The sequence below is a fragment of the Anastrepha ludens genome, chromosome 2 (genome assembly GCF_028408465.1).
Source record: "Anastrepha ludens isolate Willacy chromosome 2, idAnaLude1.1, whole genome shotgun sequence".
In the NCBI taxonomy this organism is placed as follows: Eukaryota; Metazoa; Arthropoda; class Insecta; order Diptera; family Tephritidae; genus Anastrepha; species Anastrepha ludens.
The window spans coordinates 115,744,011-115,770,412 of record NC_071498.1 but is presented as its reverse complement, the minus strand read 5'-3'; the positions used below and the strand labels follow the sequence as shown (position 1 = coordinate 115,770,412).

The following is a 26,402-nucleotide window of genomic DNA, read 5'->3' as shown; positions in this document are numbered from 1 at the left end:
AAAACCAGGTTTTTGAAAATGGCGTGTAAGATTAAAAAAAAACGACGAAAGTTATCGTTTCAAACCGATAATTTATATAAAGATAATTAAAATGCGCAACTAATTAACTAACAAAATACAAAAAAAAATACATTTTTTAATGTTATTTAGCACCTTTTTGAAAAAAAGCGAAAAAAGCACTTTTTTCAATAATTAATTGTCTGCGCATTTTTTCATATTTTTATACAAGAGTAATCTATTATGTGCGGGAAAGCCTTCTGAATAAGACACTATTTTTCTTTTGTGTTTCAGATGAAAACTACGACCGCAATCTACGCCGTTTTAGTAAACGCGCAACGAGAAGCTTTGCGAGATCCCACATGTGTCCGCAATTTTGTTTTTATATTTAAGTTAAAAAATGTTTTATTACTCTTCAACCACGCCTTCAAATAAATGCAAAAGATTATTACTGTGTGTCGCTTTTTTCGCCTCGAAAAAAAATTGAGAAAAAACCCCTTTTTTTGAAGCCACTGATAAGAGGCCCCCCTTAATTTTTTTTTATGTTTTTGTAAAAATATACGAACCAAAGAACTTAATGCCCGAAACTTTTCACGAGATTCACAAAAGTTTACCAAACTACAATAAAAAAATGTTTATCTAAATTTTCAACTTTTTAATCAGAATTTTCAGAAAGCTTTGCGCTATACAATTTTATAGTGCATTAAATTTTATCATATGTAATTTGAAGTGGCTCTAAAGCCACGTTGATTTTTGGAAATTTAGTTTTTGCATACGATTTTGAGAATTTACTTCTAAATAAAGCACTTTTTCAGACTTTTTATATGGAAGGAAAGTGGACGTTTAGGAAAAGAAAATAACTTTTAAATAATCTTTCAAGTCAAATATATCGAAAAGGGTTACATTTCGTGCATCATATCAGATAATAAGCAGAAATCATTTAAATAATAGTGCCTCTACGTATCTAAAATGACTTTCCCGGGAAGCCTGTAGATAATGATTTGAAGTAATTACCATATATGCAATTTTATGACAGACTAATTCGGCGGCCGCCGTAGCCGAATAGGCCAGTGCGTGACTACCAATCGGAATTCAAAGAGAACGGGCTCTCGGCCAAGCACCTAACAGAAGTATACGCACCAATTACACCGCGTTACACACATTCTGTATATATAAGAAAGGTATTTTACTCCGCATTACAATAGAGATATTGTATAAAACCCCGAATTTTTTTATTAATTTTATTATATTAAAATTAAAAATTGTTACATTAAAAATTTTAATGCTTTTAAAGAAACTTAGACCTTTTATTTTTGCGTTTGTAAACATTCGGGAACATCATCAAAAATCTCCATTGAAGCCGCTATACGTTCTTCTGGTGAGTACAGAACCGCTGGAATAACCGATTCTACATTAGCGTAGCGAACTTTGTTGCGGCGAAAGTATTGGTACCCTTTAGTTTGAGTAAAAGTTACACAAAAGTAGCACAGTTCACTGCAGTGCTCCGTACGTGGTAGCCCAATTGTTGGTACATGGTACTTTATTGTTGACCTTCCATCAGTAAACTTGCATAAATTTCTATAGCAATAGTCGCACACGACTTCCGGAGTATACCACAAGTAAGGAACATAAGTAGTCTTATTAACGAATTAACCACTGTTTTCGTAATATTTTTAAAATTTTTACTTGGTGCGAATAAGCCACAAACGTAACAAAAGTTATTTCGAGTCGGGCACTGCATTTTTCGTAAGATGAAATATACAGAAAGACGTTTTCGCGCAACAGAACTTAAAACAATTGTCAAAGTATACGTCTCCTAGTAGCGCAACTATCAGATGATCGGAACTTCCGGAACTGGAACAAACACACAAACGGCACAGAGTGTGTTGTATGAAACAATAGATTAAAGGTTAATAAGTTGTTTAAAAATTTGGAGTCCCTTCAAGTTATGCCGAAAATTTAGAAAAAATTTTCTTTTTTAGAAAAAAAATTCAACAAAATCTGAGAATTGATAATTTTTTTTTTTTTAATTTTACATAATAAAAACATTTCCACGAATATGCCTGCGGAAATTCAGCGCGATTGGATCACGGAAAAAGGGTTAAAAATTGATCCAAAGTTTTTCACACAGGCGGACTACGAGCTCTATATTTTATACATAAAAAAAAAATTCTGACGTGTACATGAAAATCGCCGATAAACGTGTATTTTTATTTTTTCTCCCCTTTCCGAAAAAGTATATTTGGTTCATAGGACAGAAAAAAAGTCCGTTTTTGTAACGCAGTGTTATATATAATATAAACGGTACAGGGATGAAGGCAGAGTTTAGTGCTCCAATCATTTTATTGCGCTCGCATATTGACAGAGTTCAAGCTTCTGATGCTTCCTATCCTAAAGAACAAAAAAAAAAAAAAACACAGAAAATCATGCTTCCTACCGCAGGCAAAATGGTTATTTGTGCTTTTGAACTTGGATTTTATATTAATAAAAACATAAATCAAAAAAATTTACTTAAAATTTAACGTTTAAAGTTTGGCAATGTCTTCCTAAAAGGTCAAAGAATCCTTACCAAGCACATTTTACAAATGAAGGGCTATTGTAAACTACCTCCAAATGGCAGATACTTTTTATGATAAACACTTTCATGATAAAAATACTCTTGCCTGAGGGGTGACTGCTGTTAGAAACAAATTTTTTATATCATTTGATATTTGATGTCTGCTTCGGGTTCGGTACTTACTAGCAACGGCGGTCTATTTTTTTACCTTTTCCGAAAAAGCGTCCTCCCGTGAAGGACAATTTGCATATTGGCTCTGTCACCATCATTTTGCACCAGAATGATAAGAAAATATTTTATGCATACTTCCTTATATATCCAAACTCTTATTAACAAAATTGAATTAAACGGCCTATTTCGGCCGTCAAAGTGGTAAATATTCCCCCTCCACGCCACATTTTCTATCCAAAAATCTAGTCTCAGCGGTACTAATTTTAGTATAACTGTAAAATGTCTATGAGCTAAGATGCCACTGTCACTATGAAGTGGGAGGCTGTCTTCGTGTTTGGTAATTCTCAGATATAGGAGAGGCAGGCAATGGCAAACCTCCGAGCTCCTCATAAAAATATCTGCCGTTCGGAGTCGGCTGGAAACTGTAGGTCCCTCCATTTGTGGAACAACATCAAGACGCACACTACAAATAGGAGGAGGAGCTCGGTCAAACAGCTAACAGAAGTGTACGCGTCAATTATTTATTTATTTTTTTTAGAGGCATAATGTGTAAAAATTATTTTTAAAAAAATCTTCCGATTTTCTTTTCTACGCCTTTGATTGTTGTGTGGGTACATCAAATAAATCGCTAATAGGTATGGAAAAATATCTTTTATATGTATGTATTATCTAAAGCTAAAAACGCATATTAAAAAGTGTAGTGTTTATTTGTGGAATTGTGCCCAAACAACATCGCACAGGAAAATATGCCATACAGACCATACACGCAAGAGTTTTTGTTAAATGTAGTTTTGTTTATATGAATAAAGGCTGCTTGTGTGTGTGTGGGTGCAAGAGTGAATTGGTATGCACAACGCCATTTTGTAATTAAATCCCCGCACAGTTAGTTGCTTGCTTCGCTGCGAATATTTTGTGCAACTTTTTTTCTTCAACATTTGCAATACGCAGGGCGTAAGCTAAGAGCCATTCAGGAGGGTAGTGGGTGCGCAAAAAAAACAAAGCCTATTGGTGCACTATGGAAAAAATGTAAAACATTTTTAATTTTCTGGCGATTCCGCGAATAACTTACAGTTATCAAAGTGAAATACGCATAAATGGCTTCAGTGAGCACATATTCGCTGAATTGCATTACATTCATTGGTGAAGTTTGTGTGAAAATGGTACAATTTCCACGAATTAAAATGCCAAAAGCAATGGCAAATATGACTTTCATAAGCTAATTAAGAGAAAAAAATTAGTTTTTTCTTGAAAAAAATTGGCGTTTTTATATTTACTAAAAAAAATGTATTCATTATTAAAAATAAAAATGCATTCAAAAAATAATTGACCACCGCCACATAAATTGTAAATTAAATCCCACATAAAGCTATGTATTACCTATGCACGCATCCCTTGGTCGATGATATCCTGGCAGAAATTCTATTTTATTTATTTATTGTTGTACCTGTGCGCCCATGTTTTCTGCGCGCAGTTGGGTTGTGAATTGCTGCGTACCACATGGCGCATACCAGTGGCCTCAACGACCCGCATACCAACTTAGTTTGCTGTTTGGCGTGCCTGCTGTGGCCTCATTGTGTCTTTGCAATTCTCTATGTTTTTTTTCTGTTCAACTGCTTCTATCTTTGCTTTTTTATTTCGATTTGTCATGTCTTCAATTATAGTCATACTATTTTCTATGTACATAATGAATGCGCACCGCTGTTCGCCGTAACCCACTCTACGTGTGCTCTCTACGCGCCCACTCACACAGGCACCAGCACAAGCACAAGCTTAGGCAGAGGCAGAGGCTCGAGCTCAGGTTCTGGCTCTGTTGGCGACGGAGTGTCCTTGACATTTTTCATTACACTAATGAAGTTGCCGACTGCCTTCAGAAAACGTGTGCACAGCTACAATTTTCACACAGCTAAACAACTAAGCACGCACGCATACATTCATTCGTGAATTTTATAAGCATGCACATACATATTACGTATATATTTATATGTATGTATACACATGCATATGTACAAGGTAACGTTTGTACCGAAGTGGGATGCAAGCAATTATGTTTTGTTTTTCAAATGTCATCATTAAGTTCATGAAACACGAACTGTAGATGTAATAGTACAGGGGTCGCCAAGTAGTCGGGTAACTTGGAAAACGATTTGGACAAGAAATAGAAAACTTCATATCAAAAATTATTTTTCTTTCACAAAAAGTTGAATCCTTCTGACAGTGATGGCTGCATTGGCTATTTCTTAAATACTACGGCAATTACTCTAAACCATTTAAGTGTTTAGGAACAAAACTTAATCTGCAGATCGACAAAGCTTAAGCTACAGCTCCAGGTTCCTGGATACTACGATTGTGATGCTGGTGAATATATTGGTCTAACTAAGATGAAGCGATAAGCGTGGTGGCATTATTGACATAAAATATGAGATCAGAGAATGTGAATGCAAAATATTTTCACACGCAGTCAAAAATTTTCAACGTAAAGGGGAGACTGTGCGTTGTGTCTTACATACTAGGACTGCCCACTTCCCAATTAGTTTGGTTAATAAAGAATACTAAAGGAAGTAGCAAGTTAATGCAATAATGGATTTCGTTTTTGTTGCACCAGTTTTTTCAAGTGCTTTTTAAAACACTAAGTCCATTTATAGGGCATCATCAGTGAGACTACATAAAGGGTGTTTTTTTTAGAGGTTAGGTTTTCAAGTTGGCACTACTTTTTTCGTAGATGGTCTTTTTGACAGCTGTCACTTGATTTATGCTTAGTTTGGTTTGCCATTTCATAATGAATAGACTTACACCTGAACAACGTTTGCAAATCGTGTAAATTTATTACGAAAATAATGGTTCGGTTCGCGCGACGCATCGCGCGCTGCGTCCAATATTCGGTCGACATAATCGTCCATCAGAGTCACTAATTCGATTAACCATGGATCGGTTTCGCACCACGTTTGCTCTAGTGGATAATACGCATCCTCAGATACGTCGTACAGTGCGCACCGAAGACGCTATTGCTGCTGCGGAGCAGAGTATCGAAGAAGACCCGAATGAGTCCATCCGCCATCGGGCGCAGCAACTGGAGATGTGCCCATCCACTTTATGGAAGATTTTGCGGAAGGATCTTGGTTTGCGGGCTTACAAAATCCAACTCGTGCAAGAATTGAAGCCGAACGACCATCAAGCGCGTCGCACGTTCGGTGAATGGGCCCGAAACGAGATGGCCACCGATCCCGATTTTCACAAGAAAATTTTGTTCAGCGATGAAGCTCACTTTTGGTTGAATGGGTATGTCAATAAGCAAAATTGTCGCATTTGGAGTGAACATAATCCACAAGCCATTGCTGAGACGCCGTTACATCCTCAAAAAGTCACTGTTTGGTGTGCTCTATGGGCAGAGGGAATCATTGGTTTATATTTCTTTAAAAATGAAGCCGGCCATAATGTTACAGTCAATGGAGAGCGCTATAGAGCCATGATTAATGACTTTTTCGTGCCTGAATTGGACGATGTTGATGTGGACGACCTTTGGTTCCAACAAGACGGCGCTACATACCATACAGCCAACGCAACAATCGATTTATTGAAGGAAACTTTTGGTGAGCGCATTATCTCGCGCCGTGGACCTGTGGCGTGGCCTCCAAGATCGGGCGATATAACACCGCTGGACTATTTCTTGTGGGGCTATGTGAAGTCGCTTGTCTACGCAGATAAGCCCGAGACGATTGACGTCTTGGAAGAGAATATTCGGCGCGTTATTGCTGACATACCGCCCCAATTGCTGCAAAAAGAGTCGAAAATTGGGCCTCTCGGCTGGAATTTTTTCGAGCCAGCCGCGGCGGCACTTGCCCGAAATCATTTTTAAAACATAATGGCAAACCCTTATATTTATAATAAAGCTAAATTCTTGGCCATAACATTAAAGTATATACGTTTTATTTCATCTTGAAAACTTAACCTCTAAAAAAAACACCCTTTATTTAACGATGACCCTTAGAGGCGAGTTATATTGATGGGATCAGAGGCCAATCATGTTTCACTTCCATACAACAATTATGACTTCTCAAGTGAGAAGAATATTCGCAGTTTAGAGCGTCCATTCGCCTGAATGCCGCCCTTGCTTTGTTTAGCCTGCAGTTGACATCTCCTCTGCTTGTCCCGTCTGCCGTGAAAGTGCAGCCGAGGTAGCTTTCGACAAATTACGCAGGGCACCAGTCAACCATTATATTTCTTGCTTTTTTGTGGCTGACTCTCATAGCATTCGTCTTGGCGATGTTAACGTTCAGTCCGACAGTGCGTGCCAGCGTGACTAGTCTCTTCGCCTTCGCTTGCATGTCAGTGAGCTTGTAAGGGAGCTGACAGATATCATCGGCAAAGTCCAGGCCCTCAAAATGTCTGTTGAATCTTCACACGATGCCTCTTTTGTTAGTTAATTGGCTCATAACGTCGGTTAAGACGATAGTGAAGAGAAGAGGCCACGAGCAGACAGCACATACACAGAAGCGAGCTCGAGCAAGAAGTCTTTGCTTTCTGGAAACTCTCTCTGGATCTTAAAGCATTTGAGATCATCAAGCTTCTAAGATCAGAAAAGATTCATAAGTCTTGCAAAAAGTGACGAGTTTGCAAACCCTCAAGTTGTGCCAAATAAGAACTGCCGCCGCTAAATGAAGAACCAGACTCTTCAAGAAATAGCCAGGCTGCTGCGGTTGAGTAAAGATTTTATGCATTGAGCACACAACAGCCAATTTTTCTCTATCCATGTGAGGAATTTTTTAATTTACCATTTTTTTAATTAAACATTTGCAGTTTTCTATAGAATTTTTTTAATGTAGGATAATTAGCTGAATAGAGTTTCTTGCTGACATTCAGCGAGGAAGTGGTCTGGCATCCGAAAAGAGCAAAACAACAAAAACTTAAGGAAATGTATCGGTCGTACGATTCTCGATTTTTTAAATCATTTTTGTTCCACATTATGCCAGGCACGGGTGATAATAAGACGACTATTATGACATTTGAGTGAAAAGTCCTGTGAAAATTTTAACATCTTTGAGAATTGACGACGGCAAATATCACAGGCGATAGATCGATTAACGGAATGAGAAGATCTTGATACTAAATTAATACATATTTACTATATAAGTGGAGTAGATATAATTAATTTAATTTAGTAGTAAAACTACCCGCATAAAGTGGCCTTCAAATCACTTGATTAATTAAGTAGTACTCATACAGGCTTCAAACAGCAGAGAATTTTTATATTTTTTAAAGTCCCAAAAGGGGTTATACAATCTTTTAAAAAAATAATATCACAACATATACAACAGTACGGGGAACATTTTTTCGACAAACCAAAACCCTGCTTGCGTTGCCATCCTTCGTCAAATTACATAAACTAACCGCGGTAAACACAAACTGACCCCTGGCATTAAGTTATAGATTTTCTACTCTCCTATTGTCCTTGGGAAAACAATATGACCGGGGAAGCATATTGGTGTGGATAATAATAATTTTTTGCATGCACATTTTCTGACCTTTCTTTTTACTTTTGAATATTGCTACTGTTTATATAAAGGGGATTCTTGTTGGGAAACGAGTTAAGGAAAATTAAAAACTGTTCATGCCCATTTTAGGCGAGCTTTTACTAAGAAATGGTTAATCTTGGGATGTCTTTTAAACATCTCCCATCGACCCGATAGAGTTCAGCTATACTCGCGTGCATACGAAGTTTTTTCATTAAGGTCTAGAGCTCGAAAATTAAAAACGATATTTACATTTTTTAGGTTTTAACTAACTTCTTTTACATACAAAAATGAAAACAATTTTTTTTTTTTTATTTTAATAATTTAAAAATGACGCTGAAGTTGAGCCTCCCGAAAAATTGAACCTGGCCGGTGTTGTCCATTTTGGCTCTTCTATTTGTCTGAAACACAAAAACCAAAAGAATTATTAATCAGTAGGACTATAGCTGTGTCCCGTACTAAAATACAAAAATAAAAAAAAAAAATTGACAAAATGGCGCGGTTTTAAATTTGATACTCCAAAAATGGGGGTTTTTTCAGTTTTTCAATCAAAAAAATACGAAATATTAACATAATTCTAGTACGGGCGATAGCCATTGATGTTGTGAACAACATATTAAAATGTCCGACGATTCGGTTGAAAAGTTTTGTTTTTTGGACAACACCAGGCCGAAAAAAGTCGTTTCGAGATAAATGAGTTTAAAGTTTGAGGTACAAGAGCACGGGGACCCCTCTCTACCTAGTTAATGGGTTGTAGAAGCTAATATATAATATTGGGAATTTCCGCATGAAAATTGAAAATTGACGAAATTGAATTGAATTGAAAGAACTGACGAAATTTTATACAATGCAAGCAAAAACGCCGAGGAGATACTATATGGAAGCACCTAACCGTTGGGCATCTAAATGATGAGGACATCATTTTTTTCTTAACAGTCTCATCTGCAAGCCAAACTAAATGATTTGCGCGGCCAATTTCTAAATAACAAGAAAACGAAAACAATTAATATAAATGCTAAACGTATCTTGGGGGCCAAACGGTGTGGACAAATGGTTGCACGCTGATACAACAGCGAGTTTAAATAAAAGAAAATCAGCCTTTGCTATGCCCAAAAGCAGCTTATGGAGAAAACGCAAATATTATATTTAATTCCAATATCAATTTCGTCTTATTGTAGGCTGTGAATCCTGGTCAACGCCAGTGGAGAATGTTTGTAAATTGCAATCGTTTGTAAATCGATGCCTCCGCACAATAGTCGGCGCTTGGTGGCCAGAAAACTTCATATCGGACGCTGAATTGCAAAGAAGGTGCAATCGGTTACAATTGACGTTAAAACCCGTCAGAGGAAGTGAGCATGAATTGGATTCACCCTCAGAAAACCAGCCCAAGAAATACCAAGCATAGCTTTGGAGTGGAGCCCACAAGGGTATAGACGCAGAGGGATCCTCAGGGTAACGCAGCCTGCATGACGAAATAACCTGCAATGATTTTACCTGGACTCTATAGAGGCAAATCGCAAACGATGGAAATAAGTGGAAATCAAATCGCACTATGCGCCACATAGACTGCGCTTAAGCTAACTATAATAAGAATATTATTGATTTAGAATGCTGACAGAGATGTATCACCATCTTCATTTTGGAATAGGGAGCATGGATGAACGATTATTATGATCATAAACTGGCAAAAGTGCAGTAAAAGTTGCAACCGGAGAACGATTGCTTTGATAATAAAACTTATTGATTTGTACATGTACGTTTTTGAGGTGTATATTCTCAATGAGGAAACGGTAAACTTTATTGAATACATTTTGAAACAAATGGCACTAAACATGGATGAAACGTAATGGAAAAATCACATCACCTTTAATGAAGATCATTAGGTACCAAATATGAATCAAATCGAATGGCAAATAAGACTTTTAGAAATCTATTGACTCCAACCTTACATGGCGTGCACATTATCTAAAAAAAATTTACTTAAATACGATGGGTTTGAAATATCTCGTTGCCAGTGCCTTCACGGGTATTATTTTCGGTATTTCTTGAGAAAATTAATTTAGCCATATGTACATACATGTGTACAAGAGATGTGAATTTTTTCGACCTTTACGTTAACGGGATTTTCGGGATTTTTTTAGAATTCCTGAACTAGTCCCGAGACTTAGATATTCTCCGTTCGATATAATTCAGAAAACATTAATAATCACGGGATTTCGGGTCTTAAAAAATCGGGATCTCGGGAAGTAAGTAGGCACCTTTTTTGAATTGCGAAATTTTGAAAATAGTACTAAACTTAAATAAAATATCCATACTTTTTGCAAGAAATGATATTTTGATTTTATTTGGAAGTCATTGTAGTGATGTACCAAGTGAATGGTATTTTTTTATTTTTGTACTCCGATGCAGCACCATCAGAATAGTTAAAAAAAAATGATTTAGCAGATCCAAGAGCAAAATGCTTACTTTAGAAAAACTGCAAATATTAAATTCTGTATCCATTTCGATATTTCCGTGCATAGAGATTTTTGGAAAGGAGAGTCAAAAAATTTAATTTAAATACTAATTAATTTTAGTCTGTAAGGATATGCCATACTTCATTGACTTGAATTAATAAATAAATAATTAAAGCATTCTTCAATCCAATGGAAAATAATTTAGTACCTTAGCTGTTGGCTTTTGTTCCTAACCATGATGATCAGGCAAATTAAAAGCAATTTTAGCAGAACGACTTTTAATGCGTGAAATAGTCGCCATATTTCGGTATTTTATTTCTTAACGAAATAATAAAATTTAATGATTTTTTTTTAACTTATAGCGTAGCTTTAACTACGATAGCTTATTTTGCTCATTTCTGGAGGTGGGGGCGTGGACTAAACCTACTGCGAATATCACAGCAGAGAATAAATCGCGCTCAATGCCTCCTCCATCCCTCCTTAAAAACATTTGTTTTGTTTTAATTTTAACACAAAAATAGTCGACAATTAATATTCACAGTCGACAAACTCTAAGGTAACTAGGAAATGTCGCATATCTTTTAACGAAATGGCTGAGTCATTTCCCCTAAAGGTGACTGTAGGGCCGATGAACTATCGAAACTTGGCACCAAGTTGACTGAGTACATAAACGATGACGTAGACATTTCCTTCCAGACTTGTAAGCTACTTAATTTGAGGAATTTGTAAGAGTAACGAATGAAAAATGGCGTAACGAACCCACCTGCCGACTAGCCGTACAATTGTGGCCGACTGTCAATGCTAAACACACAGAATCTTTGCCAAGCCAAAATAAGCACATTCTTAGCACACCGGTTTTAGTTATAACAGGGCACTGCCTAATAGGGAGACACACCAAAAGGATGGGCGTATAAACGCATGCCTTCTGCAGAAGCTGTCTAGAAGAAGAAGACGCCACGATTTCACATATCCTGTGCCGCTGTTATGCTCCATCCAGACGTCGATTTTTCATTTTAGGTAGACATTTGTTTCCTGAACTGGAAGATCTCAGTACTGTGGAAATTAGGGATCTTCCAAAATGTTTGCAAAGTGCGCACTGATTTTCAGAGCGATAAGGCGAGTTCCTCACGCGGCACCACAATGGGAAATAAACCTGAGTGTGTCCCATAGTGGACAACCGTTTCAACTTAACCTAGCATTAAAATAGCAAAATTTCATTCGAAAATCAGGTATTTGCGGTTTTAGAGTTTTTTTATAAAAAAGTTTCAATAGCCGGCGGGCACTGCCACGAAAACATGCTAACCGAGCCATATCGCCAAAAATGCAAAAATGTATTTCTCGAAAGCATCATCAATTAAAAAAATTAATAATTGGAGCGTACACTTCTGTTAGGTGTTTGGCCGAGCTCATCCTCCTATTTGTGGTGTGCGTCTTGATGTTGTTCCACAAATGGAGTGACCTACAGTTTCAAGCCGACTCCGAACGGCAGATAGTTTTATGAGGAGCTTTTTCATGGCAGAAATACACTCGGAGGTTTGCCATTGCCTGCCGAGGGGCGACCGCTATTAGAAAAATGTTGTTATTAATTTTGCTTTCACCGAGATTCGAACCAACGATCTCTCTGTGAATTCCGAATGGTAATCACGCACCAACCCATTCCGCTACGGCGGCCGCCATAATCAATTATTATACATATTTATAGCATTTCCGAAAGACACTTTCAACTTTAATAAAGTTATATTTTTATAATTTTTAATTATTCCTTTGGGGTAAGAAAGTAACACAACCAAACAAATATTTGAATTTATTTTTAAGCTAAGTTGAGGAATTTCAGAAAAATATATCTCTATTTCATTTCCTACAATTCCACACGGATTGGATCAACAGATTTCGAGATAAAATTGCCGGAAAAATGATGACTTAAACATTCTATTCGCAATAATTTGCAAAGGATTTATATTTTGCCTCAAGATAGATAAACGCCTCGGGAGGGACAGTTTTCCAGAGTTCCTGAGAGTTTTTATGTAATCTTTTTTAGTGTAAAATAGTTCGTATTTGAGATTGTTCAAATCGCAATTCAGGCATATTTGTATGTGCTTCCTTATGAGATTAATCATAAACCATAATTATCTATTCTGTGAACTTTGGATATTTTATAGAGGTGACTATAAGAATAATATTTTGTGTAATTACTTTGTGGCGGCCGCTGTAGCCGAGGGACTGGATGCGTGACTAACATTTAGAAGTGCGTAGGTTCAAATCAACGTGCACGAAGCAACAAAATAATAGAAAAAGTGTTCTCTAATAGTCGCCGGCTCTCGGTAGCCAATGGCAAACCTCTAAATGTATTTCCGCCGTGAAAAAGCTCCTCATAAGAAAACATTTGCCGTTCGAAGTCGAACTAAAACTGCAGGTCCCTCTACTTCTGGGAAAACATCAAGACGCACGCCACAAATAGGAGGAGAAGCTCTACCAAACACCTAAACAGGGTGTAAGGGCCAATTATTTATTTATTTTTTTAATTATTTTGTGATGTTCTGATTAGAGAGGCGCATACTCCGAGACATTCGTGTTTAAAGGTTGTAGTTTTTTCATGTAGAAGGGAGATATGTAGAATTATTTGGTTACGGCGTATGTGATTATTGGTCGTGTTAAGCATTGGTATTTGATTATATTGACTCTAGACAATATGTGTCGTGAATAGAATAATATGTTAAATAAAAATACTGCACTTGCGGCCAACTATTGATTTACGCGATGGTTGAAGTACAAAAACTTGTTGAAGTTTATTAAAAAATATTCCATTGTGCTCCACACCGAAATACTGCAGTCATTTATGTTTGATTATACTACAAAATTTTTTCAATTTTTTCATGTATCACAATTACATTTTTTTATGACGGGCCAATATTGTTTAGTTCCTCACTTTTTTGGATTTATTTTCAGGTGCTAATTTTTTGTATATTTTATAACAGAGATATTGTTGTGCGCATGATAGATGACGAGACCATCAGCATATGAGATGATATTTTCAAAATTATCTAAAAGGTGCAGATAGTATTGGTGAGTTTATTTTGCAAACCCCGTAGGCACACTTGAAACACGAGCCAAATACAACAAAATTGCCAAGTAAAAACAAAATCTAAAACTCAAAAAAGTACAGGCAGATGGGCCGGCCCAATAGCAAATATCGCTTAAAATAATTTTTTTTTTTTTGTTTATTGAGTATTGGCAGAATTTTAAAAATGTTTCCTTAGTCGGAATGGATGTATGCGGTCCTATGTTACTATTTGTATCTATTTTGAATTTATTTCACTGATTTTTGAATACAAAAATTATTTACAGCGAAAGTATAGCATCGCTTTAGTAAGTTTTATAGTAGGTATTACATGGTATTGGTTCCATAAAGGGCACTAGTGTGCAACTTGAATAATAATCTTGAGACATGGTGTATATGACCTCTTACTGTCAATCTCTCAGCTTGAATCGTTCAAGCTGTGAAACTGTTAACCCCAACCAGTGACTGGCTACCTCACAAGGTGGGAACGCCACTGGACGCGAATGAAGCAAAAGAAGTGGGTGATCTGGCTATCCTAAAGGGGGCTGGTTCTAAAGTTGGCAACCTTATACCAGTATTCATTGGCGCAAAGTGGAGGCAATGGTCTGCACAATACTGTAGTGCTAATGATGTGTATATGACTAAACGAAGTTTTCAAAAGCATTAACTTTTGCTCGAAAAAATTGCTTCTACGAGTAAAGTAAAACAAGTAAATTATCATTTTTTTTGCAAAATATATAATAGGCTTTTAATAATTATAACTTGCATCGGAGCTTTCAAAAATATTTCTTTTTAATGGCTGATTTCGCGAACTCTGATCCACCTAGAAAGTGTAACCTTTTTGTTTTGCGAATGTGACCTGCTAAACGCCAGTTGGCTACCGCTGGCGTGGTAGTTGCACGCATTCATAATTTCATATATTTTATATGTATTGTGTATATGTTCATATACCTATGTATATGCATATGTGAGTATGCCTGTGTGTAAATAGCACACGCTCTCAATGCAACTAACAATTTTCCTTTCTTTATTTTCTGTTTTGCTATTTTGCCGCTTCGCTGTTGTCTCCCATCGCCATTGGTGCTTCATATTGCTTGTTGCATTTTGTCGTGCTGGTGCGTGCGTAATGTTGCATAATTAATGAGGTAAGAGTGGCAGGTATATGCGTTGACAAATACACTTATGCTACAAACAAACGTAAGTATGTACCTGCACGTACATTTATATAAGTAAATATATATCTATGTGAGCATACAATTGTGTGTGTGTACGCGTCAGCCAGCAGTGTCGACTTGCGTCCTGTCCTATGCAAGGATGAAGCTCATCTTCAGGGCCGTCCTTAACACTTCAGCTACACAGCATCAGTGAGCAAATATGCGCGCTTTGATATTTGTTTGTGTGTGTAGTTGTATGGATGTGTGCGCGTGAGTGTGGGAAAATATGGTTTCAAGTTTGTCAAGTGGCACACAATAGTTCCAAAATGAAATTTACTGCTACTACCAGAGCTACTGCATGTTGCGAACTGGCACTTCACACACACATACATACATACATATATACGTGCGATATAATTTAATAATAATAATAATAATAGCAATAATGTTATAAGAGTATTAAGGCGATGTAAGCGCTATGTGATAGATTTGGGTCAAGCTTTTGGTTTATGTGGCGCGGTTGACTTACAAAATGCTGAGTTCTACAATTTTATGTCATCTCTCCATGAAAATCGAGTTGCATGGAAGTATTTTTCATGTCGCTTTCCTGTCGAGAGGCGACCATCTCTCTCTCTCTCAGGTTGAAGAAAATTTCAAACCCATATCTTTCGTACAAAAAGTCGATTAGCCACGTGCAAACACACTTGCGCCGGCTAGCGTTTCTGCAGAATAACCATGTACACATACATACATGCATACGAAATGGCGCAGGGAAGGGATAATCGAGTGTAAACAACAGCGCATCATATTTTTAGAATATTTTTAGTGTCAGTCTAATTTAAATATTTAAGTGCGTGCGCCCACTTCATTGGCGCGCAGATAGGCGTGTGACTACGCGCAATAAAAGAGAAGCTGAATAGCAAATAAATAAGCTCATCCAGCGGAGTACCATACACACACACACACAAGTACAGATCGGAAAAAGGCGCGCGCTGGTGATGGGAGGCGTATGAGTAACCTTCTTTCACTAACCGCCCCCATTTCAGCCACTTTGCTGTTTGCCATAGTTTATCGCGCATTCTTTTCTGATTAACTACACACTAACATTATTTCTGTTCTCGTTGTACAACACGCCGCCAGCTGTCTTAGCGCGCTGCAACGCGCCCAACCCGTCCGACCCGTCACTGCATTTTTCCCAAATGGCCTTAGCCAGTGTATTTCGCTTTACCCTATTTGCTCGCAGTAGTCCTTGTAACGATTTGGCAAAAACTTTCCAAGCTGCGCACATTTCTAAAGTAGCAAAAGTAAATTTTAGTTCGCCATTCGCGTGTACGCTTCCGCTGCCAATAGCAGCCAGTTCACTGGTCGTGCTGCCGTCCCGCTGAGTGTTCCAACTATTTAGTAGGATAGCGCCCAGGAGCAGCAGTACGAATGCATTGCGTAAGCTTTCCGTTGAATTTATGGCATCGCAGCACTGACACATGTAGAAACAGACAGCTGCAAAATGGCACGGAGTAGCGCGAAAATGAGAATGTTGAAGAAAGATTTCGTAAGTAAGTAATTTTAAGGATGTAAGTGAATGTGGATAGATAAATTGAAAAACGCGACGTGCAGCGTTAGCAAAAGTCCAGCACAGCAAGGAATGCCTCAACAAAGTTTCGTTTGTATGTGTGTGTGTGTGTGTATGTATGCCTGGACGTGTGCATGTGCGTACAAGTACTTTGGCGAGTGCTTGCAGCAGCACTTTAGCATTCGATTTAAAGAATTGAGTATTTACACTGCTTTCAGCGAAGTGCAATTTTTTGATTTTATTTCGATTTCCGCGCAAAAATGTCATTGACTTTTGATTCTGGCCAAAATGAAAGCAGCAATAAATGGATTTGATTGGATTTCGATTAATCGGTGTGAACACGTTTCGTGGATGCTGGTGCGCCATGCTGAGAGTTCTTAATGAAATTTTTAAAGAACGAAGGCAAGAGTATGAAACACCGTGAAAAACAATAAGTTTACTGGCATGCGGCAGTCAAGATTATTCATCTGAACCACAGACTTTACTGATTCTGGAAGTATTGAATTCAAAAATTCAAATCTAAGTTATTCGGCAGAGTTATGAAAATATTATCATAGAGGGTGATCAATTTAGAGGTATCGTATATTAAAACAACAACAACTCAAGCTTAAAAAATTGCCAGCATAATAGCAGCAGTACTACAAAATATGCTGTAGCGGTGCCAAAAATTTTTTTAATGCAATTTTGGTTTCGCTCTGCTGCTACGCTTCAACAGGCAGAGCCACAGCACAGGTAGGAGGGTAGGTAAAAGTGGCCGTGGGGCTCTCATAGACCGTCAAATCCCACTTTGTTTTAAATGCAAACGGGTTGATCTGACTGACACTTGTATACCTAAGGTCATCAGTATCATTTAAAAGTGCTGAGCCAAAGTACCTAACCCTAGTGGCATACCACGCTAGACCGTAACAGAAAAGGTGTCTAACGGACTCTTCCTCCTCCCCATTCTTGCAGCTCCTGCACTAGTTGCAATGGCGTACATTCAGTCTTTGACCATGTCGACCTATGAGGCAATAACCTGCGATTAAAGCAACTAACATAGACATTTTTTCCTTGACCGATTAAGTAGCGCCTTTGAGCGATTACAATCCCATTTTGACCAAATTATTTTTGTAGCATTACATATCAGACTATCAATTCATCTCTTGTTGGCTGAAGTGGCAATGCTACTTGCATCACGCAGTTTATAGGTTGACACGGGTATATCTACAAACACCTTATCGAGAGGGATGCGGGTGGAGTTACAGCACAGCACGAATAAGTTTTTCGTTCAGCAGTGCTGTGAATTCAATTGCGCTATTTCAAATAACTCAGCCGCAGCACAGTCTCAAATTTTTACTCCTGTGAATATACTATGACTATTTTAGGTACGAAAGAACGACGGCACAGCACGAAGAAACTTGTTTCGGTATTCCTTTGCCCCAATATAGTCGAAGAAAATGAAATGAAAAACTGAGAGCAATTTCAAACAATAGAGGGTTGCCCATATTCAACGGACCCGACGGATTTCGATAACTCTTTGGGCCCATTCCAATCGACGAGGCTTGTCCGCAGGCAACAATCTTTGCGTCAATTGAATCTTATGCGGGAATAAATGCAAATCAATGCGGATAATTCGTTGTAAAGTGGGCCGAGCAATACCCAACTGCTGAGAACGGCGATTTTGGGATGTCCTTGGCGACGTAACACTGGCCCGTACAAGAGCAATATTCTCATCCGATCGCCTTGGTCGGTTTTGATTTGGCCTCTTTGGATTAGAAAGAGCATCACCAGTCAAAAACCTTTCACACAAACGTTTAATAGTGTTCTTAGACGGCGCACTTTTCACATTATTTAATTTTTTATACGCGCGTTGAGTTTTCACAATTGACTTCTTTTGTTGAATGTAAATTTCAACAATTTGGGAGCGCTCGCATGGCGTGTACTGTTCCATGGAAAAAATCTGCTTGGACTGACGCTTCCAATGCGGTATGTCATTAAGCGATTTGACGTCTCTGTCAAAAGATACAGGGTTGCCAGATGGGTCCGTCGAATATTGGCAACCCTGTAGTGATAACATCTTCATCTTAAATTTTGCAATTTTTCTTGAGTAGGACTATAGCTATGTTTATGACTATGATTGGGACTACAATTATGATTATGACTATGATTATAATAATGATTATAACCATTATTATGACTATTAAAAGAATTATATTATGATTATGATTATGGCTATGGCTAAAATTCTGACTATGATTATGAATATGACTGTGACTAGGACTATAAAATGATTAGGATTATGACTACGACTAGCACTATGATTATGATAATGGCTATGATTATGCCTATGATTATGAGTCTAATTATGATTACGATTACGATTACGATTTTTACTATAACTATGACTGCAATTATGTCTATGATCAAGATTATGATTACGAACTGACTGATGCAGATGACTGTGACTATGGCTGCGACTATGACTACAAATATGATTTTGATTATGACTATAAACATGACTAGGCTTATGATTATTCTTATAATACTAAATACTCATATTCCCGAAATACCTGAACAGGATAACGCTCTAATCAAAGTAATGAGAATATGTTTTTTAAAGTTGGTAATACTTTAAGTAAGTAAGCAATTTCGAAAGGGACGCGGGAAAAATAAATAAATAAATAATGAACGTCTCTGATATCAGTGCAGAGAAATATTAAGAGCCATCTATATCTTCAAGAATGCGACAACTGTTTCACTGACTATGACAACAACTTTTTAGTCATCCGAAGGAAATAGACTTGAAGTTTGTGTGTTCACCTCTCAGAAATATGTTTGTCTTATACAGTCTGGTTACCCTATTTTTTTTGTGGCGGTGAGGTGGGGTTTAAAATGCCTTCGCACTTGCAGCGACCATCGTCTGTTGCATCGAGCGGTGTGCCACTAATACAGGGTGGACCAAATAAGACCTACTAATGTTAAGCGCAAATCACTTTTTTATCTTTTTGACATATTTATTTTTCTCTTTTTGTAGATTATAATTTATTATGGAACTCTACCGCAAGACCACCAACAACGACTACAATACGCTATTCGTTTTACACAAGTAGCCACACAAATTAATTTTTTAAACAATGTTTTGATGTCGGATGAAGCGCATTTTCCATTTAAATGGTTATGTCAACAAATAAGACTGTAGATTGTGGGGCTCTGAAAATCCAAGGGCAACACACCAACATCAGTTGCACCCATCTAAATTTACTGTTTGGTGCGGTGTTATGGCCGCTAGAGTTATCGGTCCATATTTCTTCGAAAATGAGGATGAAACGCCGGAATTGATTTCAGGAGCTTCTTAGAGAACATTGATTGAAGACTTTTTGCGGCAAATGGGGGAGCAGTATCCCTATTGGTGGTTTCAAAAAGATGGAGCAACTGCGCATACTGCTAGGCAAACTATGGACCTGCTGCGTGAAATTTTTGGCGAACGCCTGATTTGAAATTTGAAAATTCCTTGCCCACATCGTTCGACAGATTTTACTGCGTCCGACTTCTATTTATGGGGATATTTAAAAGACACAGTGCATCTTAATGAACCAGAGACTATTAGACAGCTGAAACAAAATATTCGAGCCTTCAACCAGAAACATTATGTGGTGTAACGGAAAACGCGTTAAAAAGAGCCAATCTTTGTATCGAAAAAATGGTGGACATTTGTCTGATGTTCATACATAACTTCCATAAAATATATTTAATGTATAAAAACAATTAACCAAAATAAATGATTATTGCAAAAGTTATTTGCGTTTAACATAAGTAGGTCTTATTTGGTTCACCCTGTACAATCCCTCGTCTTTCTCTTCTGGATGCTTCCTCTTCAACTATTGCCTCGAATGAACCGCACTGTAGCTTCGGTTTTTTTTTAACAGGTAAACAATCTGTTTGATGTTTTAAAATAAAGTTGAATTAAAAAAAAATATTTTTTTTCGAAAATTTTGTGAATTTTTTTGGAAACTTTTAAGGGGGAAAAATGTGTTCATTAACTTTATAGGAAAATTTGAAAAAAATCTGAATAATGCCCATACAAATTATTGGCTTTAATTAAGTGAACCAGCCTCTGGTACAGTCCGGCAAAACCTAGAAATTTAAAGTTGAAGAAACGTTCAAGAAATGGGTTTGACTAAATTTTAAAGCTACACTTTTATAGGTAAAAAGACCAGAATTACAAGTATGTTATTTTGGACATTGCCATGCATTTTTATAAAAATTGGATTATTTGTGGGATTTAGTAGAATAATAAGTAAACTAAAAAAAAGGTTTGAAAAAAGTATAATAATTTTCAGATTTATTCATTGTTGAAAATTTTGTTAGTGAGTTTTTAAAGTGAACTATTTTTGGCAATTTTTACCACTTTTTTACTTTTTAGGATAAAATATAAATTTAGAATCAAATAAATTCTTTTTTTTGACCAAATTTTATTTAATTTTTTGCTAGCTCTGAGACCATGGCTTTAAGGTTTTTTCTTTCTGCTATTTCATTAAAAGCTGTGCTTATTTTTTGAGAAAATTTTAAAGGTTTTTAGGTTAAACTATAAATTAAGAATATATTAATAAATTTTTTTTTACAATTTTTTTTAATTTTTTCATTAATAGCTGCGATTATTTAAAAAATTTGGTTCTGCCAGTTTTGAAAATATTCAGTTGAAATGTCGTATTTGTGATCGAAATTTGACGCTTTAATTAACGTACTTAGAACTATTTGATTCAAGTCAAATATGCGCCGTTTTGTTCGCAAACTTGTTGCCATTTAGAAGGCAACTTCATTATCTCCCCTTTGTAAAACCCCCATCCCATCCGAGCTCCCTTAGCTTCTGGCGGGTCATCATAGCTGTGTGAGGACTAGCGTTCCTGGTGGAACACAACACCATTCCTATTGAACCATTCTGGCCGCTTCTGGTGAATCGCCTGCCCTCAAACGGTCAAGCTGCTCACAGTAGAGGACCGCATTAAGGGTCTGGCTATAGTTGAGCAGCTCATAGTGGATAATTCCCTTCCAATCCCACCAAACACATAGCAAAACCTTCCTGACGGTCAATTCGGGCTTGGCGATGGTTTGGGCCGGCTCGCCGCTTCTCGAGCACGATCTTTTTCGCTTGGCATTGTCGTACGTGATCCACTTTTCATCGCCAGTCACCATTCGCTTCAAAAATGGATCAAGTTCGTTCCGTTTTAGCGGAAAATCGCAAGCGTTGATTCGGTCCAAGATATTTTGTTGCGTCAACAATTGTGGCACCCAAACATTCAGCTTGTTTTGGAATCCAATCTTCTGCAAATGGTTCCAAACGGTTTTGTGGTCTACACCTAGTTCCTGACTAATCGAGCGAATGCTCACATGCCGGTCTCTTTGGATAATTTCAACGATTTTATCAGTCTCTACGACGATTGGCCTACCAGCATCTTCGACATCTACTACACCAGAACGAAATCGATCGAACCAATGCTGTGCTGTGCGAATCGTTACAGTATCAGGCCCATAAACTTCACAAATTTTTGCCGCCGCCTTCGTTATATTTTTACCTCTAAGGTAGTAAAAACGTAAAATATGACGAATGTCTTGCTTCGTGGACTCCATCTTTGACGCGCTATAACTTAAGACTGAAACGTACGATTACAACACTGTCAAAGAGACACTTGTAGTACAGATTGTCGTCTTCAAATCGCCGTTTAGTGTGACTCGATGCAATAAGTACAACGCAAGATATGTGTAAATGTCGCGCTCAATTGACGAAATACGACATTACTTTTTCCCCAACCCAATATGTCCCTCAGTTCTTCTAAAAGCTGCGACTACGTGCGCTCAGTAATGCTTGAAAATTCCTTGGCGCAACTGTCAAACCTTTCGATCATATTCAAGTTCGCAAAGCGAATCAGTGAAATATGTGCTTGTATGAACCCAAAATAAAAGATTTGTATATTTATTATACTTTTTTGCATGCTATACCTTTGACAGCCGAATCAGTTTACCTTTACTTGTGCGGAAAATATCAATAAAAAAGTTTTCATAATTGTAAAATTATTTAAATACACTCTTACATATAAGACACCCACATATACGTATACGCCTTGAATATGCCTATAAGAAATCGTCCTTTTACAAGTAATTGGCAAAAAAATGTCTTTTCATTCTTACTTTAGCCGCAAGAAACTGCTTAATTACTGCTGTGCACATACTCGGAGTCAACCACCCTCTCGAGCAATTCATCATTTCTGCAACACTTTTATGTGCCAGCGATAATTACCCAGCAATGGCAAAGATAAATATTAACTCATATAAATATATATACATAAAAAATTTTCCGTATTTATTTCATATCAAGCTGCATATGCTTTCAAGATTGTCCTTAATGTTGTAAGCGATGAGGAAAAACAGAAAAATGTGAAAAGGAAGCACAACGGCAAAGCAAAGTAAAGGAAAAGGAAAAAAGAAATACGCTATGCAAATAAGAATTAATTGTGATTACACATGGCGTATGTGAAATTGCAAAGCGCACGTACGCATACACACACACGCACACGCCACTGAGAGGCAGTGGCACATTAGCGCCGACTAACGTTAGTACTTAAGTTACTTACTCGTATAAATGAACGTAGCAGACACTCAGAGTGTTTTTAGTCTATCATTGGACTAGGCACTTTTTAGAAAGTGCCGCTCTGCGCTCATTACTCAGTAAATGTCTTGAATTTGCAAATCGCTTATCCTTTTTGACCAGTAGTCGATTGAGCGATAGATTTGGATAAAGGCCTGATATGGAGAAAATAAGTTTAGACGAGATACATTCGTCAAGTTTTTTAACTTAGAATGGTGAAGCAATGACACAAGTTCGTTCGCCATTTCATTAGTTAGTCATTACCACGAACACATCACATAAGTCCTTGAGTTCAAGCTCACTCTTCGTGTGACGGGGTTGATTTTAGCCTCTACTAGTATTTTTGTATAATTTTTGAGAAAACGAAAGCATGCCTTATATGACTGTCACGGCAGACTTGGATCTGAAAGCAATGCCAACTCATTTAAATAAACCGTCTTCGGCTAGGGAAATCAAACAATTTATACAATATGCTAACCAGCACCAGTTTTTCTGTCTATTTTAAAGCGATCCGTGATGAAATTGTTGTCCAAATCTGGAAAAAGAAATCTAAAATGCTACAAGGCTGGGTTGAACGCATGGGTCTCTCTTCTTCTTCTCGATATGGGATAGTATAATAATGTTTCTGCATATGAGGCTCATAATCAGTAGCAGTTATTAGAACATATCCCGGTTATGTTTAGATAACCTCATAGTCTACTGTGAGCAATGGAACTATTCATTATTCTCAAAACAGCAGACCGACGTTATACTGCTTTCGGAAGCATACCCCTGGAACAAAATTCCTCGTGTCACCGTTCAAAACAATGCAACCGAAACGTCCCGTAAAAAAAACAAAATACCTCTTTTATAAAACAAACTAAGACACCTCTACCTTTGACAAGATGTTCCCCTGATACACAGACGTCTCAAAGGAACTTAAAGGCAGATCGCAGGCAGGCGTTTATAGCTTTGTTACCAAAGCTAGCGGATTCGATGGGCAGTTTTCAGAGCGTCGTTTAAGCAGAGGTATATGCCTATGCCTATGGGACCGAGCGAATTGGCATTCTAAGCGAAAATCGAGCTTCATTCAAATACCCAGCAGTTCTGGAGGATTTCAACTCATAAAGGGCTGCAGTGAGAGAAAGATTCTGCGGAAGATCGGACCTTTGTACTTTGTATGAGCTTTAATGTTTTATATACATATGTACATAGCGCAGCGAATAAAGACCCAGCGGCTACGTTGGCTGGGTCATGTCGTCCGAATGGATATAAACGCTCCGGCTCTGAAAGTATTCGATGCGGTACCAGCTGGTGGTAGCAGAGGAAGAGGAAGGCCTCCTCTGCGTTGGAAAGATCAGGTAGAGAAGAAATTGGCTTCCCTTGGTGTTTCCAACTGGCGCCGGTAAGCACGAGAAAGAAACGTATGGTGCGCTTTTTAAACTCGGTCAAGTTCGCGTAAGTGGTTATCGCGCCAATGAAGAGAAACAGAGGGGCACCATATCACATTCAGCTTATATTAGATTCAGGATACAAGGGTACAAACGGGAATGACGTAGTGGATGCATAAGCTAGAGATTCTGCGGTTTGAAAATTACTAAGACCGAGGCATTTCCTGGCGATAGGATGACACGCTATCAAAATGAAAAGCTCAAAAGAAAAGCGCAAAGCCTACGAAACTCAAGCAGGCAACACTTAGGACTTCGTCAAGCTAAAGGAGGGTATAATCCTAGAAACAATTTAAACACCCTCACTGCTCACTGCAAACTGTGAAGTTATCTGCATACGCTTGGAATGTAGTCTAATGGCTTTTACTGATTATGAGACATTTCCGCGAAGGAATCATCACACTTGCTTTTCTAAGGCAATATCATATCGAGAAGAAGAAGTGAGCATCTTGGAAAAGAGGCAGGTGCGCTCATCCCAGCGCTGTAGCGTTTTAGATTTGCAAAAGTACTGATGGGGTATTTCGAAACATTGAGGGTACAATAGATCTTAAGGTCCAGTGCATAGTTTTATAGCATATCTAAATACACAAATACCCTGCAGTCAAAAGCTCACTTCCGCCTTTTATCTTTTGCCTTTTTAGCTAAATTACCAGCATCTTAATTCACTACTTTAAACCTTTTTGTGGCATAACTCGGTTATAGCACTCAGCCTCAGCCCCCACAAAGTGAAACCAGTCATCTGATGAGTCTACACATTCATTTCACTACAGGTTATGCAGCAAATTAATTTTTATATAAGTAATATATTTGCATTTTTAATATGTATGGTTGCTTGTGTGTGTGTTTAAATATTCCTATATGCACATACTTATACTCTTAAAAATCTATCTGCAAGCAAACGCTCTGGCGCACTACCAAGTCCATATTCATTAAACTGCCGCAAACTACGAAACACACACACACACACATACGTACTTAATTGTCCGACCATCACGATGGACGTGAATGTAGAAGTGAAGGCCGTAAGTGACCGAGCGGCGGTTGGCGTCAGAACGGGACCGTTGCTGACCCTAATGGCGGTTTTCTCACTTTTCAATTTCTGACTGCATTGCGGCCGTGCAGCTCAACACTTGCCTTTATTTTTTGCGGCTATGCGTGTGTGTTTTTAAACTCCTGCATATGAATGTATGTGTATGCATACATGTGTATGTATGCATGTATATTATGTCCGTATGTAGCTTTGGACAAGTAAATATCCTTTAAAGCGTTTTTGTGTTGCCCCACTATTACGATTTTGAAAATTTATACCGCACCGCCTGTGTGTGAACGCACACACACAGTGCAGAGAGTTGCACACAAAATAAAAAAAGAGTTGCACACACGTAGCAGCACATGCCATAGCCCAGCTTTGTGGCTAATGGTTAGTTTATTTATCATTAACTCAAAAATTTGCGTAGTCCGTGCGAGGATTTGGTTGTCCTTTAATTTTGACCGACAGAATTTACATATGAATAATTAGAATTTTAAACATAAGTTTATAAAAATAAGCATATCAAAATGTAAGCTTTGAAGAGACTTAGTTGTGGTTAGCCGCTCACCGATTAACATTAGATGAATGCAACTTTTTTTAAATGTAATGCGAAATGTCGTATATTAATCAGCTCATAGCCTGAGGCTTTGCGGTTGTGTAACTATTTTAGCCATGAATTGAAAAAAGAAGTGGAGTAGGGCCTAGCTCAGTCTGATGCTGATACATGGCGACGGTTAGCACGACTACGAAAAATGGCAACAACGCCTTCTTCAACTCGGCCACTTACGAAATAAACACTTAGGAAAAAAGTTATTGCTTAAAGAATGTTGTTAAAGAGCTTAACTGAGGAAAG

At 37.7% G+C, this 26,402-nt stretch overlaps 1 protein-coding gene across 1 annotated transcript in view; it reads right to left on the bottom strand.

Moving 5' to 3' along the window:
* Positions 1 to 16,383, bottom strand: part of LOC128871903 (hemicentin-1) — a 334,429-nt gene extending 318,046 nt beyond the window's left edge. The window contains exon 1 of the mRNA XM_054114067.1: positions 16,002 to 16,383. Coding sequence (XP_053970042.1) covers positions 16,002 to 16,383 — 382 coding nt within the window. The remainder of the gene's footprint in view (positions 1 to 16,001) is intronic.
* Between the last annotated feature and the right edge of the window lie 10,019 nt (positions 16,384 to 26,402).